Source organism: Centroberyx gerrardi, chromosome 5, assembly GCF_048128805.1.
Source record: "Centroberyx gerrardi isolate f3 chromosome 5, fCenGer3.hap1.cur.20231027, whole genome shotgun sequence".
In the NCBI taxonomy this organism is placed as follows: domain Eukaryota; kingdom Metazoa; phylum Chordata; class Actinopteri; order Beryciformes; family Berycidae; genus Centroberyx; species Centroberyx gerrardi.
Window position 1 is genome coordinate 6266000 of NC_136001.1, and position 20320 is coordinate 6286319.

The following is a 20320-nucleotide window of genomic DNA, read 5'->3' on the forward strand; positions in this document are numbered from 1 at the left end:
CACATTACACATTACATTTACAAGGCAATTGCTCACAATGCGCATCTGCACATGTTCCTGTTGGCTTACATACCATCCATAAATCCGATAATGTGAATAGCTAGTGATTCATATTTACACTTCTGGACACATTTCTGTACTGTACATACAGTATGTTCTTCCATCTGTATAGGTGAACATGTGAACAGCTAGCAATGCACACTTGCGCATTTGTTTTATTTGCATTACTGTCCTCTTATTTCATTCTTATCTAAATCCTATTCTATGCTGCTCTGCCGACCCAATTTCTCTGTGGAGATCATTAAAGCTTCACTAGGCAAGATTTTTTATGTAAAAAAAACAAACCATCTTGTCAGCCCAAATTGTGAAGTGGGGCTGCAACAAAGAAAAGCATGTCAGTGGTGTCAGTATAATCACTGGCAGGAAATCTTCTCCACACAAGAAGTGAGGAATGGAAACTTCAGAGTGAAATCGAAACTTTCTCCATTACAGCAGTGAACGAGCGCTCCGTCCAGAGAAAGCTGGACCCCCACCAGACACTAAGAACAAGAAATAAAGGACCAAGGAGTGCACAGTTTACGGATAACATGTTACAGGATTTCTGGGTAATGAAGTCCTTCAAATTTTCAAAAATCAAGCAGCTATTTCTCGTTGCCGCTTAGGGCTGCCACAGTGCAAAGCTGCCTAGTGCACCTTTAAAGTTTCATCATCATCATCATTATCATCATCATCATCATCATCATCATCAGTGTAATCACCCAAAGGGAATTGATCCTTGGTCATGGTCTCAACTAGAATCTCTTTTATTAAAAAAATGATATTGGCCAGTCTTCCACCCCGATAGGATGGAGGTTCTGACCACAGCTACATAAAAACAATAAGTAAAACCTGGAATTAAATTTTATTTTCTTTGCACGTTTTATTTATTCATTTGATTCTCAATACTACTGTTGTAAATTAATTCCTTATTTAAATCTATCCCATCCCAAATTCATCCCATCTCCTGGACAGCTAATGTTTTTCTATTCTATTCTATTCTATTCTATTCTATTCTATTCTATTAAGGCTGGGCCATGGGTTTTATTTTCTAGCAATGGAGTTTACCGGCTTGACATAAATGTTCATGATGTAAATATGTATAGTTTATGTCATCGTAAGAAGTGTCGAAGTTATATGAAGGATATAGAGCTTCTCTGATTGATTGATTGATTGATTGATTTTTCTTCATATTGGTGGTTGTTTTCCTTATGATGAGGGGGCTCATAGTTTACTCACCTCCTCATTTACCCACTATATCCCTGGATAGATGTCTTAGTGAATAATTGGCTGTCAAAGTGAAATGCCTATAGCACCCAAAGAATTCTCAGTGGCTAACTGGCTATGGATGCTGTTCCTTCAGTAACAGCACTTTTTAATGGCCATACTCCTCAGCTGGCTGAGCTTTTATCACTCCAGCCTTCTCGTTATTCTCTCCTGACTAGATCCTTGCTTGTGTTGTATTAAAATCTCATGTGTACATCGCTTTGGATAAAAGCGTCTGCCAAATATAAAAATATCACACCAATATTTGCACCCGAAGACAAACAATAAAGCAAACTGTGCTCTTTTTGAGCAGGATCTTACAACAATGCCCAGTGTCACTTCCTATTGGACGAAAGTGTGGTTATTGCCCCATAAATACTTAATAAGTAAGGTTAAAGAGGTCATTTAAAATTATTCATAAAATCTACCATGCTAGCCATTACTTGTTTAAAAAGTCATTGATATTTTTTATTGTGTCAGGAGCACATTGAAACAGCACTACATTTATTCTGGCACTGCCTATACACAAATAATTAATGGTTTATAATTGATAATATTTACTCTCACTTTTCACTTTTGTGGGAAAATGTGATGTTTGGATTTACTGAAAAGGGTAAGGAGGAAGACAAACATTTTTTAGAAGTTATCTTGGCTAAATGGCTAAATGGCTAAATTCCATAGTCACAAATGCAATTTCACGAGCAAAAAAACAAAACATAAAGAATTACTTGTGTTCCTTCCTCTGATCAATGAACTCAAATGGTACATAAACACTATCTCTGAGTAAATAGAGTTATAATAACAAAGCTTTAAAAACTGTATTATAATTGATTATGTCCACTTTACAAGGTGATGATGTATGTTTCCTTAAACCTACCTTATTGCAATAGTTCTTTGTAGTATACTACCTAAATGTACAAAAAATTTACAAATATTCACAGCTCACATAATTACATTAGACTGAATGTATTATAAAGGTTCACAATTTCAACAACGTCACTGTTCTTAGAGGAGGAAACTCTTAGAACAAAAAATCACACAAAAAAGGGTAAAAAGAGTTTTGGTAAATTTTGATCTGTGAATATTGCAGCCTATTTAGCAAAAAACATTTTCTTTCTCTTTTGTGAATATAGCATTTACCCAAATATATAATAAGGACATCTGCTTTCAAATTTCAAAGAGTGTATGGTATATAAAAGTAGAAACTTGCTTCCAGAATCAGAAAGTATAATCATAATACCAGAAATGAAAACCATCTCCCAGATTGGCTGTCCTAGGTGTTTACCATGGATGTATTAAACTATGGATGAGGCATTCAAATATGGCAGCCCATTAATTCCAATGAAAGTTGCTCACCCAGCGCATACGCGGGTGAGCACCGGCAGCTTGCTTTGGTTCTGATTGACTTTTGCTGCAGCACACTACAGTTTTTCACAATTGTTTACACACTAAAATTGGAACTTGAAACGCAGTCACTGAAACCTGAAACTCATGTACCAAATCCCTTAACCAAGTCTGCAAAATTGCAAGCACAATTTCTGCTTTTCACTCAGTTTTCAATTCTCTATCACACTTTTTGCAAAACACTACACACAGTAATGTGTAGTTTTCTCTCATTCTCTACATTAGGCACAACATTCAAAAACTAAAATCACATGTGGAAGCACTGCCATCCCCAATGCTTAACTTCATTTACCAATTGGCAACATCCACTCATCACACATATAAACACTAATATCTGAATTGTTCACTCAGAAATCAGAGCTTTAGCACTATAGAAAAGGCCACAGGTGAGCTCTCTTGTTTTTGAGAACAATGGAAACCTATGTTGCAGTGAGAGCTAGAGGAAGAGGAGTGAGAGGAAGAGGAGGAAGAGGAGGAAGAGGACAAAGAAGAGCAAGGAGAACAGTTATCTCAGATGAGATCCGGATCACTACTGTCACTACTTTTCTTTATAGTATACTATAATCCTACATATCACTAGGCCTGTGCTACTACTACTGTGATGGTTGGCCAATGTTACAGTAATGTGTCATTTCATATTGAAAAATATAAATATTCTTGTACCATAACCAATCACATCACGTTTTTAGATCTTCTGCAGAACTGAGAGACGACCAGTCTGTGTGAACAGAAAACCGTTTATCTTACTGAATGTTTTTCCTGGTTTTCTCCTGTTGGGTATGTAAAGTGTTACTGTATATACAAAACACAAGTGTTCCAAAATACTGCATTTTGGAAAAAAAGAAAAATGTTTTTGTTACTGTATTGCATTTGTGTGTGTTTATATTTGAGTAGATATACATTACTGTAACTGTATCTTTTACAACCGTCTACAGTGTAACACTGAAAATGCAAAAGGCATAAACCTACTGATAAGATATTCATAGTAGTGTTTTGTGTTGAGCACATCAGTGTGTTGTTGGTTGGTAGAAAGATCTATTCATATGATGGCGTGTGTGTGTCATTTTGATGCAAAAAAACATTTTGGAAAGAGATAAAACCGTTTGGAATGCAGTGTTTGCTTTTGCTAGAGATTTGTAGAGTTTTGCATTGTGTGTTTGTGGTTTTGTGTTTTGTGTTTAGAGTTTTGAGAAAATTAGCCAAAGATTCAGAAAACGTGTGTAAACAATTGTGAAAAACTGTAAACTATGGATGAGGTATTCAAAGATGCCGGCCCATTCATTCCAATGAAGTTGAATGAAGTTGCTCACCCAGCGCATACCTGGCAGTGTAGAACAAGTGCGGAACATCTAGGAGATAAGAAGGTAACCTAAATATTGGACCCACAGTGCAATCTTTTGGCTTAACAACGGCTCTGATCCACCTCTCGACCTAGTAAAACAGTCGGGATTTATTCAGTGTAGAACGGGCTAGCCTAAATGTAACAGCCGCTGCTGGTTGTTTACAGCAGACTTCTAGGTACCAGACTGACCAAGCAACCAGTAGAAAACAAATGGCCAAAAGACCACAAGACCAGAGTCAAAGTCAAAACACTTTATTTTGCCTACACACCAGAACGAAGATCTTTTACAGCCTCACGTGCAGAGTCCATAAATGAGTGCTTGGGTGACACCTCGAGAGAAGGCTTCTCGTGGCGCTCCCACACACCTGGCATGGGTGCTGGTTTAGTATACAGTATATAGCTGTGTAGGCATAGCTCCCGTTTTGAGTCTCCATATACGGAGATAGTCCCCCGACCACTGGCACAGTGAAGTCAACTTTGTCGAAGCGTCTAATAAACAATTTGGTGTTTTTGGTAGGAATGAAAGCCTGCCTCTCTTAGCTAGCCATGTAAACTAGCTCGTAACTCTGGGTGTACTGGGAAGAATGAAAACTTCACGTGATGTTATACCGTGACGAATTTTCGCAATGTGGGACACAGCAGTGCTGCTTTGATATGCCTGACAGCTGATATCTGAAGGCTTTGTTTAGTCTAGTTGAATTTACGCGCCTTTATGCAGTCTAGCACTTTGACTTTACCCGGCCCGCTATAAATACGTCATACATATCGGACCCCAAACACAGTTGCTCGCTCTATAAGGGTTATGCCCAACTTACTTCCGCATTTTGTTAAAACGGATTTACTAGCTTCCGGTTCAGTTTCGTTTTACTGAAAGCTCGTCGTTGTACCAGCTACGCGTGGATATGGCGTTGTTTTATTCACGGTGACGATGTCATATGCCTACCTAATCACGTTGTCGTTTTATTTTCACCAGTATCAAACAGAGACAGGCAGACTGGCGAAATCGGTATCATGGCAGCAGCCTGTCACAAGGGGACCTGGGCATTATCCCTGATTAGCCTACTCCTATTCTGAGAGGCTTGATAAATATCACATTACATTTATCTGGTTAATATCAGATCCCTGAACTGGAATTGGAACTGAAATTGAGTGTAAACAGACTAGCAATCCCTACTCTCAAACTGTGGCTTCTCGTTTTTCCTCATAGACCTGTGACAGGCCTGATACCGGAAAAATATGATCATCGCCATATTTTATCGTCGGTTGCAATGGCATGTTGTTTATAGAGAGCCTAAGTCCCTCCCCTTCCGCTGTCCCCCATGGGACCTTATTTCGGAAAAAATATGTACAGTAGTCAACGGCGAGAGACAAATAATTGTTTGATCCCGTTTGAATTGTGCCATGACTTACACATATGATGTTTTGTCAATTTAAAAGATAATTTTGCAAGTCAAGAAAGTCGCAGTTTGTTGTAAAACAGTACAGTAACGTTTAGTTTTGTGTGAAACCGCTCAGTGAACTACATCTCTCGTCTCGCACAATATACGTCACCAACACCAACATGGAACGAAGCATAGGAAACACACACAGGCATCGCGTTAACGTTAGCCCCCACTGTACTAAAACTATCCTAAACCAGTTTAAATCCGTTCTTACTGTCTACCTTCCAGGTTGTGTATAATACTCCTGCTATCTGAGAGGGACTTAGCTTCAGCGGCTCTGGGTAGCTTGTGGAGAGAGGAAGTTACGTCACTTGCGCGACTTTTGGGTGTGTAGTCTTTCTAATTACGTATTTTTACAGTCTTATAGTTCAACAGTTTTACCACAAACTGCGACTTTCTTGACTTGCAAAATTATCATTTAAATTGACAAAACATCATATGTGTAATTCATGGCACAATTCAAACGGGATCAAACAATTATTTGTCTCTCGCCGTTGAATACCGTACATATTTTTTCCGAAATAAGGTCCCATGGTGGTCCACCGGAAGGGGAGGGACTTAGGCTCTCTATACTTCCAGCGATGGTGATCTGTCATCGTTGCGATGGACGTTGCGCCCATCATGAGAAGCACCTAACTGCAGGCTTGCGGGGAAGGTGACATATAAAATATGGGCGGGTTTGACACGTTTGACCCCGCCCACGTTTAGCACGTCACCGTCCTGTCGCGCAACGCTGCAAGTTGAAGACAAAGAAGAAGAAAACTTGTCGGAGTTAAAATGGAGGTAAGTAGAATACTGCTCCGTATAAAGACTATGAAATCCAACGAATAAGTGTAAACTGTAGTCAAGTATTCTAGAAAGAAGGTGAAACAGACTTAAACAGTGATTTACATTTGTTTTAATGGCCGCGTCCAAAAATTACCAACTGCCAAGCGCCAAACGCTGGTAGAAAATTATCTTTGGCGGGTAATTCAATAAAGCCTACTTGCTGCACTTCTTGGTAACTTTTTGAGATGCAAACATTTGAATGTCTCGATTATAATACCATGTTTTGTCTTTGCCCTTTGTCAAACTTTGAAGCTCAAAACAAAATGGAATTCTATTGCACTTCATGATGAATAATATACTTTTAAGGAAGTTTTACAGTAACACTCAGTACCCGATTCTATGCACAAAATGGTAATGAAAATAGGTAGCGTGCTGCGTGACCTGTTTCTGTGAGAAATATATATTAATTATTTTGGCCAGTAAAAATTATTCACGGTGGGTAAATTATTTTGGCAGGTGAGAAAAAGGTTAATTTTGGACACTGCTTAATGACATTGTTAGCATTAGTGTTATGACTTGCCGAAATTAGGTTTGGATTAGTTGAATGTCTAGGTGTGATTAATATTGCAGAAAGTAGGCTACATATTTTTATTTACCACGTACGCAATGTATTTATGTTGTCTCAGACAAACTGTACCTCACTTCATACTGTGTCTTGTCCTTGCAGAGACATATAACAGTTGAGAGCGATGAAAAACGATGAAGATCTTTAGGTAGGCTTAGGTCCTGTTTTGTCCTTTGGAGGTAAGACTTTTTTAATCAAAATGCTCCTTTACATCCAGGTTATAACAGGGATCTGTGAGGGGCTATCTAGGCCTTATTTCCAACTCATATACACATGTAAAACACTCACACATGCATGCATACTGCTGTATACACATATGCATGCACTTGAAATAATCGCACATACACAAGTGAAACATTTGTATATACACTACCAGTCAAAAGTTTGGACATATGTATTTTTCTATTTTCCACATTTTAGAATAATAGTAAAGTCATCAAATCTATGAAATAACACAAATGGAATTAGGCAGTGGCCAAAAAGTGTTAAACAAATCAAAACTAAAACAAAAGAAATTCATACTGCTACTACTAGCATAGGCTACTACTCCTCTACTGCCACCAGGCCAGCCTCCTCTACTGACACCAGGCCAGGCCGTTACTTTTGCCACTACTACTATTACTGCTGGTATTGTGCTACTCCTATGACTGCTGCTACTGCTACTACTGCTGCTTTTACAACTACTACTGCTACTACTACTATTACTACTTCTACTGTTACTAATACTGATAGTCCAAATAATACTACTACTACTGCTAACTATATAACTTGTGTAAATATAATATATAATGTGTGTAAAATAGTGGATATTCCAGGAAGCTACTTAATTATTATATTTATTATTATATATTATTATTAGAATCAGAAAACACAGGATAAGATGTTAATAATCCCTTGTGCCAATGGATGGTAAGCACTTACTTGAGACTGCCTTGATGTTCGAAGTGGCATAGGATTGACACGCAGGGGTTTTCAAGTGGGAACCCTCCTTCCTTGACGTTTCGTCAATTAGCCCACTACAATCTCTTGTCTTTACTGTACGTTGGGGCCCAGGAGAGGTGTCTGCACTTGATCCAAAGCCACTGACTGCCTCTGATGCAGCTCTGATGGTTTGTTGTAGAGCCTGACCGTGGATCCCAAGCTCCTTCAGCAGTTTGATGGTAGACGTGGCCATAAATCCTCTGCATCCAACTTCTACAGGACAGACTTTAGTACGCCAACCCCGTTGTTGTGCTTCAGCTGCTATCTGCATAGCTTAGACTCTTGCGCTCGAAAGCCTCCTCGACTACATCCTCCCATGGGACTGTGAGCTCTACAATGTAGACGGTCTGCAGTGAGGTGGACCAGAGTACCAAGTCCGGCCTGAGGTTGGTGGTTGCAATCTCCAGTGGAAAAATTAGTTGCCTGTTGACATCTACCAGCATCTTCCAGTCACGGGCCATGTTCAGCTGTCCTGTTTCTGGCTTGGGGGGGAGATTTGTTGGTCCTTTCCCTCCTTCCCGGATAAATGTTGGTCCCAGAATGTTGGTTGTTCTAGGGGGCAAGGAGTTGGTTACCATCCGCTTGGTCTCAATTGCTGCTGCCAGCCTCTTCAAGACCTGGTTATGGCGCCAGGTGTATCTGCCTTGCGTGAGGCTGGTTTTACAGCTTGCCAGGATGTGTTTGAGGGTTGCTGGAGTTGGGCACAGGGCACAGGTTGGGTCTTCACCGAACCACTGATGGAGGTTTTTTGGCGAGGGAAGCACATCATAAGTAGCTCTGATGATAAAGCTGCTCTGCTTGCTTCCATCTCCCATATGTCCTTCCAGCTGATTTTCCTCTTCTCAATGCCTTCCCACCGCATATTATTACAACAAAAATCAAGGTGCTTCCATAGATTAAAAACAGGTTATTACCTCAGTGTCTCAGTATCATAATCTGTAATTACATCAGATAAGCAGCAGATGGAAATGCACCCAAGGACCTAGTAAATTAACTGATACATTTGACCTGCCCATGTTCAGCACGTCATCAATAGCAATGAGCCTAGAATTGACTGACACGTTTGACACTGCCCATGTTTAGTACGTCACCATCCTGCAAGCCCGCAGTTAGGCATACTTGCCCATTGCTGAGACTTAAATTGGATTTGATCCCATCGCTGGCTCAGTTGTCGTGACAACATGATGGAACGTTCTTATCCTAACGTCAATTCATTCTCTGAGCTCAAACTAAACCGTAATCAACGGCAATGAAAGACCATACATTTGTAGAAAAAGTAATAAACACAATAAATAAGTAATAAACGGGCAGATTACAAGGATGGAATTAAAAAGGCAAATCCTGGGCAGCAGGACCGCCACTGATGGTATGTCACAGCTGTTTAGCCTGGATAATCATCGCTAGCTAATGTTAGTTTGTAGAAATATTTAAACAATTTCATTGGAAATGTTTGAATCAGCAAGAACATAATAAAATATAAGCTTCTCTATCCAACTCATGAGAAAATATCACAACACACCCCCTTCCCAAATCATGTCAACCTGACGAGTGCAAAAAAAACGCCATTAGATGGCAGTATGCGCACACTGCTACTCCCGTTCTGTCTCAGTAAAAGCCAAAAGCCCATTCGACAACACAGAGTAGACTGTAGACTAAAACGTACACAGGAGGAGACAATCTATGCTATTTCTCTAGACCTGAATAAAGAACATAAATTTACTTGAATGAAAGTTCTTATTTAAAGAAAGAGGGAAAAATAACATAGGAAAAGCAGTTACATTGTTGTAGTATGCTATTCTGCAGACTGGTGATAGTCCCAGTCATCATAGATAAACACAGAGCCATTTCCATCATTTATCACCACTTTCTATCATTCAACATTGCCATTTATCATTTAAGGCGAGCCCCAGAAGGGTGGAAGTAACAGAAATGAACTGATAAATGTAGAGGTGATGGAAATGAATGTGAATTGAAAAACAGTGATGAAATTGCATGTGAACTCAAAAAGATAAATAAAATGCTAAATTGTCAAGTGACTTGATCAATTCAGAGGAGATTGGATTAAATAGCTCAGTGATTTATCGTTTACCGTGAGTCATTTTTGTTACTTCCGCCCCAAGTAAGTATTTTTTGTTACTTCCGCCCTCACACCTAAACGTCAATCAAAAACCACGCCCACTGAAGCTCGGCGATTCTCTCGCCTGTCCAACGTTCCTGTCTACAGAATGGAATCTACTGTATGGAACTGTGCCGTTTCTGCTGTCTTCAATGGCAGGAGAAGAAAAGGACGGAGAGAGGAGTGGGTCTCATATCACATCAAACTCTTTTGGAGACATTCTGGCGCGTGTCATCGTCCGCTCTCCCCACAATTCCAACAGCACCGTCCTGCGCTGTCATTGGTTCATGAGACGCAGGGGCGGAGCAGAGCAACAGGCATCCATCCAGGCACAGCCATATCCAGGTAAAACTAATCACCATAGCAACGATCCATATGCCATTCAAAACATCCATGCATGTTTTAAATTTGTTTTCGCATTTGAACAGTTGCAGAGACCAAGACTGTGAAAATTTTACCAGGTAAGACAAGCTTCATGAAACAATTTCAGTTTTAGTTAATGTCACAGCAGAGCTGATACATAAAATACATATTTTACTGTAAATTCCTTGTAGGTCAGTAATTGTTTGACATAATCAGCTTTAAACTGAATTTACCGTCATCCTTTATATCCGTTATAGCTTAGCTAGCTAGCTGTTGTAACTGACATTGTAACTGACTATCGTTAGCCGGTTAGACATATCTAACCGGCTAACGTTAATTACGGCTAACGTTAATTAACGGTATATACCGTTAATTATCGACATACGGTAATTGAAACATTGGTGCCATTGGCTTTGTGCGATTTTGATTATTTTGATTTTAACGTTAGAGTCAAATCCTAACAACCAATACAACAACTCAACTATGCAGGAAGTCCTCATTTGTTCTGAACCATAATTGGCCATCAGAAATGAGATGGAGAATGTGTGAGATGTGTCTTGTCTCTGCTGTCTGTCTGTCTCACAGGATGCAGCCTACACCTTCTCAGACCAGGCAGCCAGCTGCTACGAAAGGTAAGATTCAAAGGAAGCTAATTGAAAGGGCTGAACGGCTTATATACCATTACATTATCAGTGGTATTAATAGTATAGTGTAATATTATTTAAGCAATAACACACCAGAGGTGTTACACTGGATATCAGCACGGCTGTTCTACAAACAAAACTATTTATCAAGTAGCCAATGGTAATTTGAGACAACAGATTTTTGTCAATTCAATTCAATGTGCTTTATTGGCATGACAGTTTAAAACATAACAAACACAACAAAACATATAATAAAGCAAATATTGCCAAAGCATGTAACAAGAAATTAATCATCAATCAACCAATATTTCAGAAAATAAATCCCATCCCCTCACATTTATCATTGTGTGTGTGTGTGTGTGTGTGTGTGTGTGTGTGTGTTGCTGTGTATTCAGACGCTCCACTGTCCTCTATCAGTGGTTCTGTGTTTATGTAACTCGTGTTTGTGAGGAAAATTAAATCAGCAAAATATAATACTAGCCATTAAAAATAGAGCATTTAGATTTTTGTCTTTATATTTATATTAGAACAGCTGTAAAGTGGAGTGTTACATACAGCAAAATGTCCCACTGCTGTTATACTGCATATCAGTACTCATGGAATGCCTCCTGTCCAATCAAATTACTCGAGCGGAACTAACTGTTGTATAATACTATATAATATTAGCCTTGTTGACATTGCCACCAACTGACATCCAGTGAGGTCACAGAGAAAATAATCACTCTGACTGAGCTTGAAATGTAGGCATCTCTCTCTCTCTCACTCTTTCACTTTCTCTCAGCTGAAGAAGAAGAGATGAGTCTGGGACAAAGACTCCAGGTCTGGCGGTGGAGGTTTTTCACAGCCCTGGACATGCTGGTTGGACACACATGCTTTAATCGGCTGGTCGTCTTCACGCTGGTGATCAACACCGTCTCTATAGTGGCCCGGGCAGCTGACGCTGTTGAGCTCAGAGCAGGTAGGAAAATATGGTACACCAGCTCATTATTGGGCAGATAATGACCAATTTTTTTTATTTTTGTGTGAACTATTACTTTAAAAGAATATAGCTTCAAGCCTTAATTAAGTAAAAGTCAAATGTGTAAATAACATCTTTTCTCAAATTCAAGGATGGCACCTTGATGTACTGGAGTGTCTGTTCCTGGCGATCTACATCAATGAGTGCGGACTGAAACTCCTGGCCTGGGGGCGGCTCTATTTTAAAAATCCATGGAACAATATTGGTAAGACTTCAATATAAATCTAGCAATATTCCCATGTTTTGTATTTCATAATGCAAGACAACCCATCCCAAAACAAACTGTACTTTCTCTGTTTTCTTCCTGACACTTTCCCTCTCTGTAACTATCCGGCTCACCCAGATTTCATCCTTCTGGTCGTGGCTCTCCTGGACTTGTCCCTGAAACGCATGGGCTCTCTTGGGGGATCCGATGAAGGCCCGCCCTCGGAAATCGCACAAGTCCTGAAGAACGTGAGAGTGTTCCGGGCCCTGCGAGTGTGCCGGAGTCTACGCCTCGTGCGGTAGGTCGGGCGCCTAAATGTCTTCACTTTACTTCTTCTCTCATGAATCGTTTGACCATCATGATAAATGCCATGGAGTCTTTTTGGTCCTAATATCTTTGCTGTTTGTTGAATTCCCAACAGCCATGTCAGCAGCCTCGAGGCTGTGATGAGAGCCGCTGTCCAGTCTGTCCGGGCCGTGTCGGGCGTCGCCGTCTACATGATCGTGGTCCACTACATGTTTGCCGTCACTTTCACCAGGTTGTTCAGGGAGTCGGATCCACAGCACTTTGGCTCCTTGTTCAGGAGCATGTTCACTCTGTTCCAGGTGCTCACTCTGGATGACTGGACCAGCCTCTATTACACCAGCAAGAACAATGGTGAGTGAAGCTTCATGTATTACTGAGCAGCTTCATTCCAACATGCTTTACATCCATTTTGAAATTCCTTAGAGAAGATTTGAGAAGCACAGATGATGCTACCCTCAAACATGTAAATATTTTGTGGGAACATGTCTAAACATGGCTTACTGTAATGGCAACTCATGATGTGCTTTGCTTTCCCTCCAGCAGTCATGTTGTAAGAAGTCATTTGGCAAGTGTTAGGTCTAGATATGATTTCTTATCATTTTCATATTCTGTACCATCATCACAAATAATGAACAATGACTCATTTTAATCAACCCATTTTCAGAATTGCCTTATGTTTAATACGTGTGCAACTGTCAGAGTCAGGATCATACAGTACAAACAACAAACACTGAACAGTTACATGGCACATGCTTTTAAAATGCGCAGCAAGAAACTACAGCACTAATTGCAAATAGTCCAAATGAGTATTTGTTAGAGGACCTCTCCCTTCATCTTCATTATTAAAAGGAACCTAGGTATTCATGATGGCATAATATGACAAAACCAATTTTAATGTGTGACAGGGATTATTGCAGCTCAAAGCTATGAACATTGCAAAATAATCAAAGAAATCACATTTACATCCAAATGATCGTCTTTGAAAACTAAATTGAGCCACTGCATCTGAATTCCTCATGCCATGCACAGCATCATTATTTGTTTGAACAGCAGATGGCGACGAAGTGTGATTGCACTCCTGGGATTTGACTTTGCATCTGTTGAACAGAAGTATTAGGGGCGGGGCTTTGGATCGGGGTGGGTCTGCTGCTATTGGTCAGATCAAAGATTGAGTGACAGGCTTCTCAATCTCTGCCAGTCAGTTCCCTTTGTGTGTTGTCCGTCACATTTTGCAACATTCATAGTTTTGGGCTGCAGTAATTGGTGTTTGGCTTGTGATACCAAATCTCTTTGCGTTGTAATAAGTTAACAATACTCTTGTCATGGTATTTGTCCTGACTTGTGACTTACAGTCATCTATTTAATCATTTCAGGTGCACCTCACATTATCATCTTCCTGGTCCTGTACATCATGATACAGTGCTGCGTAGGGCTGGGTATCGTTTAAAAAATTATGATACCAGTACCAATACCAGTACCCTTAAAGTGATACCGATACCATTAGAGTACTTCATTCGATACCTTTTTTTTAACGTTTTGGTGGCATCTCGGCACGCTGAACTGCCAACTCCGTCACACACACCGCGCTCGACTTCACCACCACAGACTGTATGGGTTGTAGCTGCTGCGGTAGTGGGCCAATCACACGTCGCATTAAATCCAAGAACGCTTGCGGTGATTGGCTGCGAGCAAAACCATACAAATAGTCATTTCTTTCTAGATCTGTGTACAAAAAGTATCGAATGCAGGTATCGTTTGACTGGAGAAGTTTTGATACTACTTGGTACTGGGTTATTTCGGTCAATACCTTAAAGGTATCAAGTACCGATACCCAGCCCTAGTGCTGCGTATTCCTCAAGTAAGTTGGCAGGTTTACATGCACATTAATATTCTGAATATGAGCTTATTCCAGGGATCTGCTGTTTACCTGGAATGATCAGTAACTACTGTTTTCATATAGCTGTATACATGGAAACAGGTCACTGTGTTAAATAGTGGTGCATCATTTGATGCTCGTGACTCTGTGGAAACACTAAACCCAACAATAAACAACAACAACAAGCATATTCAGGCTTTTCTGATTCAGGATGTGGGCTTATCCCGGTTATTGTAAACAGAATATGGTGTATGGAACATTTAATATCCTGAATATAAATGTAAATAATGTATTTTACAATTTTCAGTCTGTCCATTGCTCTGGTGGTGGATGAATATCAGCACATAACTGCGTCCCAAATTCAAAAGGTATATGCTCTACAACAAATAATATGACAATATAAAATGTAAGGGATTGTAATTTGGAGTTATTAACAGTAGACATAAAACATGCTTTAAATTTCATCACATGAATAATGTCAAAATGTCACTTACAGAATTCACAGAAGGACGACAACAAAGAGCAGGAAACAGGTTGGTTCAGAATTCTGCTTCAAGTATGAGCTTCCAAGAGGGGAAATGCTGTTGATCTGATGGATCAGTGAGAGGAGAATGTTTGTCACATGTCATGTATCACATCTTCAGAGCCTCAGAACAAGGAGCCACAGTCAGAGCAGCAGGTGCTTGAGGAGACACTCAGACAGACCTATGGCGACACTGAAGAAGGGAAAAGGTGAGGCGTTCTCCTGGACACACTGAAAATTACACACTGATTCTTCATGATTAGATCCAAATGGATCGATTGGGTATTTGGGTTTGCTTTGTGACTCGCAGGAAGACGCAGCTAGTCAGCAGGTACCTGACATTACTGGCAGAGATAGAGGAGACCACCGAAGAATACCGCTCCCAGGCCGCTCTTCTGGATCTGCTCGTAGACTCCTTTGTTGAGGTACTGAGCTGTTTGATTCATCTGCTGTTTGATTCATCTGCTGTTTGATTCATCTGCTGTTTGATTCATCTGCTGGAACCATGGCTGCTGCAAGATGCTGAAACACTGCTGTTCTCTTTCAGGCACCAGAAGAGGAAGTCCTGGGCTCAGACGACAATTAAACAATCAGTTCAATTCATTATATCCATTTTATTATATCAATTATCATATTAATCAATCTTATCATATCAATCATTATATCAGTAATTCATTAATTCATTATTTCATTATTTCAAGTAATCAATAAAGTCATTTCTGCAACAGCAGTGGAGCCTCACATTTTTATCCATTTTCAGCTCATGGTAAAGCACAATGATTGGTCTTTTCTAATCACTGGATTGGTCTTCTTCAAATGTGAGACTGTCTTGTAATGCTTAATACCCCTGAGAATGTTTCACCCATTGAAAACGGAACATGTAGAATGAAACGTATTTTGAAAGAAATGTTTACTTTACCCTACATACAGTATAACAATTTGTCTTGGATCATCTCTTAAATAAGTCTTATCTGTCATCATATTGTAGTTCATTGCCCTCAGTTACTTTTCTCCATCTTACCTCGGTTATTACATTTTACCTTCATTAATTACATGTTTTTCCAGTCACAAATATCAATATTGTGTTTTTAATTCTACAAGTCAGTCTTACAGAATATACATGATACATTTTTGAATGTCTCTTCCTTGTGAGTACTTCCTGACAACATTGACTAAAGCCACACAGTCCAAGTTAACCAACATGCTGTTGCCTCAGTGTAGAGATAGTATTGCTTGTAGCCATTATTAATCTGCTGCAGTACTGATTTAAGACATGGGATTGACCTACACTGGATCAAAGGTGAGTCTCCTCACAACATTTGACCATGACATAAATATTAGAGCTCTCTGATCAATTTAAATGCAAGTTTTGCTAGTGAAAAAAATCAGTTCATCTATTATCATAAATAATATTCTGGGTTTGTTTGGTGTCACAGCAACACCAAGGTTTACTTGAGTTTGCAAGTAGTTATTAGTATCTAGACTCTTGTCATAGCAAAAATTTCTATATGCTTGATCTCCCACAGTGCCCAGGAACACACCTGGTTGGAAATAGACTCAATGCCATTTACATAGATAATACACATTATCAGTATGTAACTCAAGCAGGTTAACTCAAGTTGGACATCTAAAGATACATTTATAGACAGTACAATAAATTAGAAACACCAAAGCCCAAATATATTCATAACTTTAATAGGATAAATAAAAGTACATAGTTTCAAGACATAAATCTAAAACAATGAGTAGATGCATAGAACTGCATATGCTACATGTAATTGGTCAACTACAGATCGTAGTAGTTGCTGATTGAAAACAATACGTCATTTAAGGAAGTGGGGGCGATGCCTGTCACGTGGTACTGTCAGCTTCCTGTTTACCGCCTGTTGTACCTTGAGACAGCAGTACACAGATTGCAACACCACTCTCCAGTACTGGGATTTTAATCCAGAACAACAGATACAGTGTTGAGATCCTGCAGCTACAGTACTGATCACTGTATACATTTATTATGTTTGTTGTTGTCGTCGCGATAACTAAGGAGATATGAGGACGTGACATTGAGGAAACGTGAGCAGGCCGGGCAGGATCCTGGAGGTTTCCTGACTCCTGCTGACTGGAGTTCAGCAGAGATTGGGTTCACACCTCGTCTAGTCAGTAAACAAAACAGTAGTGATGTAGGAGCGACTAAAACGTTTGAAAATCTATCTCCAATAAGTGTACGGCGGACTTGGATTTAAGTGTATCGCCAGCGAAAACGAATACGGCTCTGAAGCTGAGCTAGCTAGCCAGTTAGCTAGTCGTGCTAGCTCCAGTAGCAGTAGCCGTTGTTGTGGTGAGGTTGGCTGGCTGTGCAGGCTGGCTAACGGCTTGTGTTTGGGGGGTGTAGCAGCTCACCGGTGCCCTGAATTCGGGAAGACTCCCCGGCTCCGGCCCCCTCAAGCGGGCAGTCAGGAAGAAACTGGCTGGGAAGGGATGGCCTGGTCGGTCCTCCCGTTCCCAAGGACAAGGCGCTGCGGTGTTTGAAGGAGGGCGAGTCCGGATAGAGCCCACCACCGCAGGTCGAGGCACTATGATGGCCGCCTCCCCCTCCGCGGCCGGCGGCTTCACGGCCTCTGGGCTGTCGGTCAGAAAGAGCGAGGAAATAGCGGATTTGATAGATTTGTTTTCCAAGACGCAGTACAGAGCAAAAGAAGTCACTCCTCGGGTAAGTTTGGGGATCCATGTTTGTTGTGCTATACCTGCCGTTCTGTCTTGTATAAGAGAATGTCAAAAGCATTCAAATATCATCTGACAATTTAAAGTGGTCTTGCTTATCGGCAAAGGTATATACCTGGTAGAACCTGACTTTATGACCTTTATTATTCAATAGGAGGCACTCTTCAATCGGCTTACATCTTATCCAAGCAGCACTTCATTTCCATAAAATGTCAACTTTTAGTATTTTCTCACACTGCTCACTACCGCCCACCACGGTGTATTTTGTGAATGAAGATAGTTGGAAAAACAATAACAACAATTCTGAAGTGTGAAATTTGATTGAATAGAGTGCTGCTTGGTGTATTGAATCTATGCCGAATTGAAGAATGGATTCTATAAATTCTGATTATTTCTTAAACCATATTATTACCAGAAATGTATGTATCCGATTTTTGAATAGAGATTAGTGTGGCGGTCAAGGGCGAGCGGCCAGATTAACTGTTGCTGTCACAACTTGTTTCCAGTCTACCTCTAACGGTTGCTATTACCAGGCAGGCACCCAATAAATAGAAACAATCTGCAACTTGTTACTAGCCTGAACACCACACTGGATGACATGCTGACAGAATGTTGCTAATCCTTACACACCAACATTAAATACCTCTAGTGTCAGTAGCACCTTGAGCTTCAATGGGTCAGGGGCGTCACTTCACTAAACCTTCAGCTATGGAAAAGTCCCTGCATCTAATTTTCCCACCATTTGCCACCAAAACCTCCAACTCAGCTTATTATAAAAAGTTGGAGGGAGTAAGTGACTGATGATTGCCAATTATTATTTTGTCAGTGTGATAAATTATTGGATGTAGGTCACCAAATTACCAGCATAGAGGGAACATTGGTCCTGAATACTCCCTGATGTGTTATTTCTAGATATAGCTTCCAAATAGGTATTTGTGCTTGATCACTTTCCTTTATAATGATACAAACTGGATGGCCAAATTTGGACTCACTTTGGTACATCTTGCCATACTCAATTGGCATCCATGGAATAGGGGCGAATCTTCAACGCATGCACTTTGATCCAAAATATAGTCCCCCGGGTGGAAAACTAGATTCTCTTTAAACCCCCAACAACAACTTTGTTTCTGTCTTTCCTCAGGTGGAGACAATAGAGAAGCGCTGCTTAGAGCTGTTTGGCAGAGACTACAAGTACAGCGTCATCCACAACACCAATGGAGAAGTGTGCGGCCATTACCCCCGACAGATAGTCTACCTGGAATATGAATGCACAGAGGTCCAGAGAGACAGGTACCTCTCCACTCCTCAGCCAATCCTTCAAACCCCAATACAAAGTCCACGCCATTCAGTTACCAATTACTCCCTTGTTTGTTTGCGTCACTCCTCTAATCATGTCCACCTTTGCTGTGGTGCAGGGAGCAAAGGTCACACATCTCTATCATTCTGATCGCGTCAAGGCAGCACAGGAGTAAAATGACTGCTCTGTCACATGAGTTCACATTATAGCTGGAAATAGGAAGTGGTGTGCTGTGCTCTGATTCAAGAAATTCCTGTTTCTCACAGCTGCTTGATACGGTTCTGCTGTGTTCCACTGTATGAGTGGCAATAAAAGATGCGCTTTAGGCTGTGAGGAAAGACGCCATTCACAGCAAAGCCTTGACATATTAAAAAAAGGCCCCTTGTCTGGGCAAACCGCTTGTGTGCACACAATGCTCTCCCTCCTGGCATAATGTTTTCACTTCATAGTCTGTGCTGCAGTGGCCCCATTGTAAACAAATAAGTTGGGAAAGTCGGGTATTGTCAGTAGTTTTTCAATACAATACTGGTCCCAACACAGATTTTTGTTTTGGACACATTTCAATATATATATATATTTCATAAGAGCCTCCTTTTGACAAAACTATTTTCAGTTTTCAGTTAGCATTTGCTTTATTATGTAGGATTTGTATTGATGTGCTCCTTAGAAATGGCCATAAACTAGTACAAAACAATTAACTATACCTTTTCAAAAATCAACATGAGTATCAATCAATATTGAACTATGTAGCCTTTTTCAGTAAACTCTCAACCATATTGTAGCTTTAAAGTCTTTTTGCACACAATTATCTTTGCTCCCATGGTGATATTATTTTATGTTTTTTTGAATGCCTGTTATTCATTTTTTCATTTGAGATAAAAAGCCATACACTTTATTATATACTGTAGAATCAAATTGTTTTGTAGAGTTCTCAATGTTAAAAGTACCTCAACATCAATCAAGTACCAATCAGTATTAAGCTATGCAGCCAATTTCAGTAAACCCTCAACCATAGCATGATCTTTCCCCACACTAGTTTTACTGTTATGACCATATTCAATTTTCAGAAGCCTTTGTGAATGTTTGGCGTAACTTATTTTACCTTTTGAGGTAAAAATTATGTTTGTGTTTTTGTGGCCAAAATAGCAAAAGACAGGCAGTTAAGATGTTTTAGTGAACTTAATGAAAAAATCAATCGTCGTTGAGGCCAAACGTTTTCCTACTTAACTGTTGACCTACAGTAAATCTCAGAAGTCAAGAGCAATTGATTATTTGGTGGCGTTGGCCCTGTTAGCACAGCTGGTTCTTTACTGTTATCTCAGCTGATGCTACAGCATGTACTGAACACTAATCTTGTGTTGTCAAGTGCTTTGTGTTTTGTAATTGCATT

General features: G+C 40.1%; 2 protein-coding genes and 1 long non-coding RNA gene across 4 annotated transcripts in view; 2 read left to right on the forward strand and 1 right to left on the reverse strand.

Moving 5' to 3' along the window:
- lhfpl4a (LHFPL tetraspan subfamily member 4a) overlaps window positions 1–5061 on the reverse strand; it is a 55884-nt gene extending 50823 nt beyond the window's left edge. Inside the window, exon 1 of the mRNA XM_071900213.1 lies at window positions 5044–5061. Coding sequence (XP_071756314.1) covers window positions 5044–5061 — 18 coding nt within the window. The remainder of the gene's footprint in view (window positions 1–5043) is intronic.
- A 9739-nt stretch (window positions 5062–14800) lies between these two features.
- LOC139912425 (uncharacterized) lies at window positions 14801–15570 on the forward strand. Of its 2 annotated transcripts, none has more exons than XR_013504914.1 (4): window positions 14801–14925; window positions 15037–15124; window positions 15226–15340; window positions 15463–15570. It is a non-coding gene; the product is annotated as an uncharacterized LOC139912425 (long non-coding RNA). The 2 variants fall into 2 exon arrangements; XR_013504915.1 differs by having other exon boundaries at window positions 15247–15340.
- A 1242-nt stretch (window positions 15571–16812) lies between these two features.
- Window positions 16813–20320, forward strand: part of mtmr14 (myotubularin related protein 14) — a 28879-nt gene continuing 25371 nt past the window's right edge. Inside the window, exons 1-2 of the mRNA XM_071900212.2 lie at window positions 16813–17622; window positions 18775–18923. Coding sequence (XP_071756313.1) covers window positions 17488–17622; window positions 18775–18923 — 284 coding nt within the window. The 5' untranslated portion in view covers window positions 16813–17487. The remainder of the gene's footprint in view (window positions 17623–18774; window positions 18924–20320) is intronic.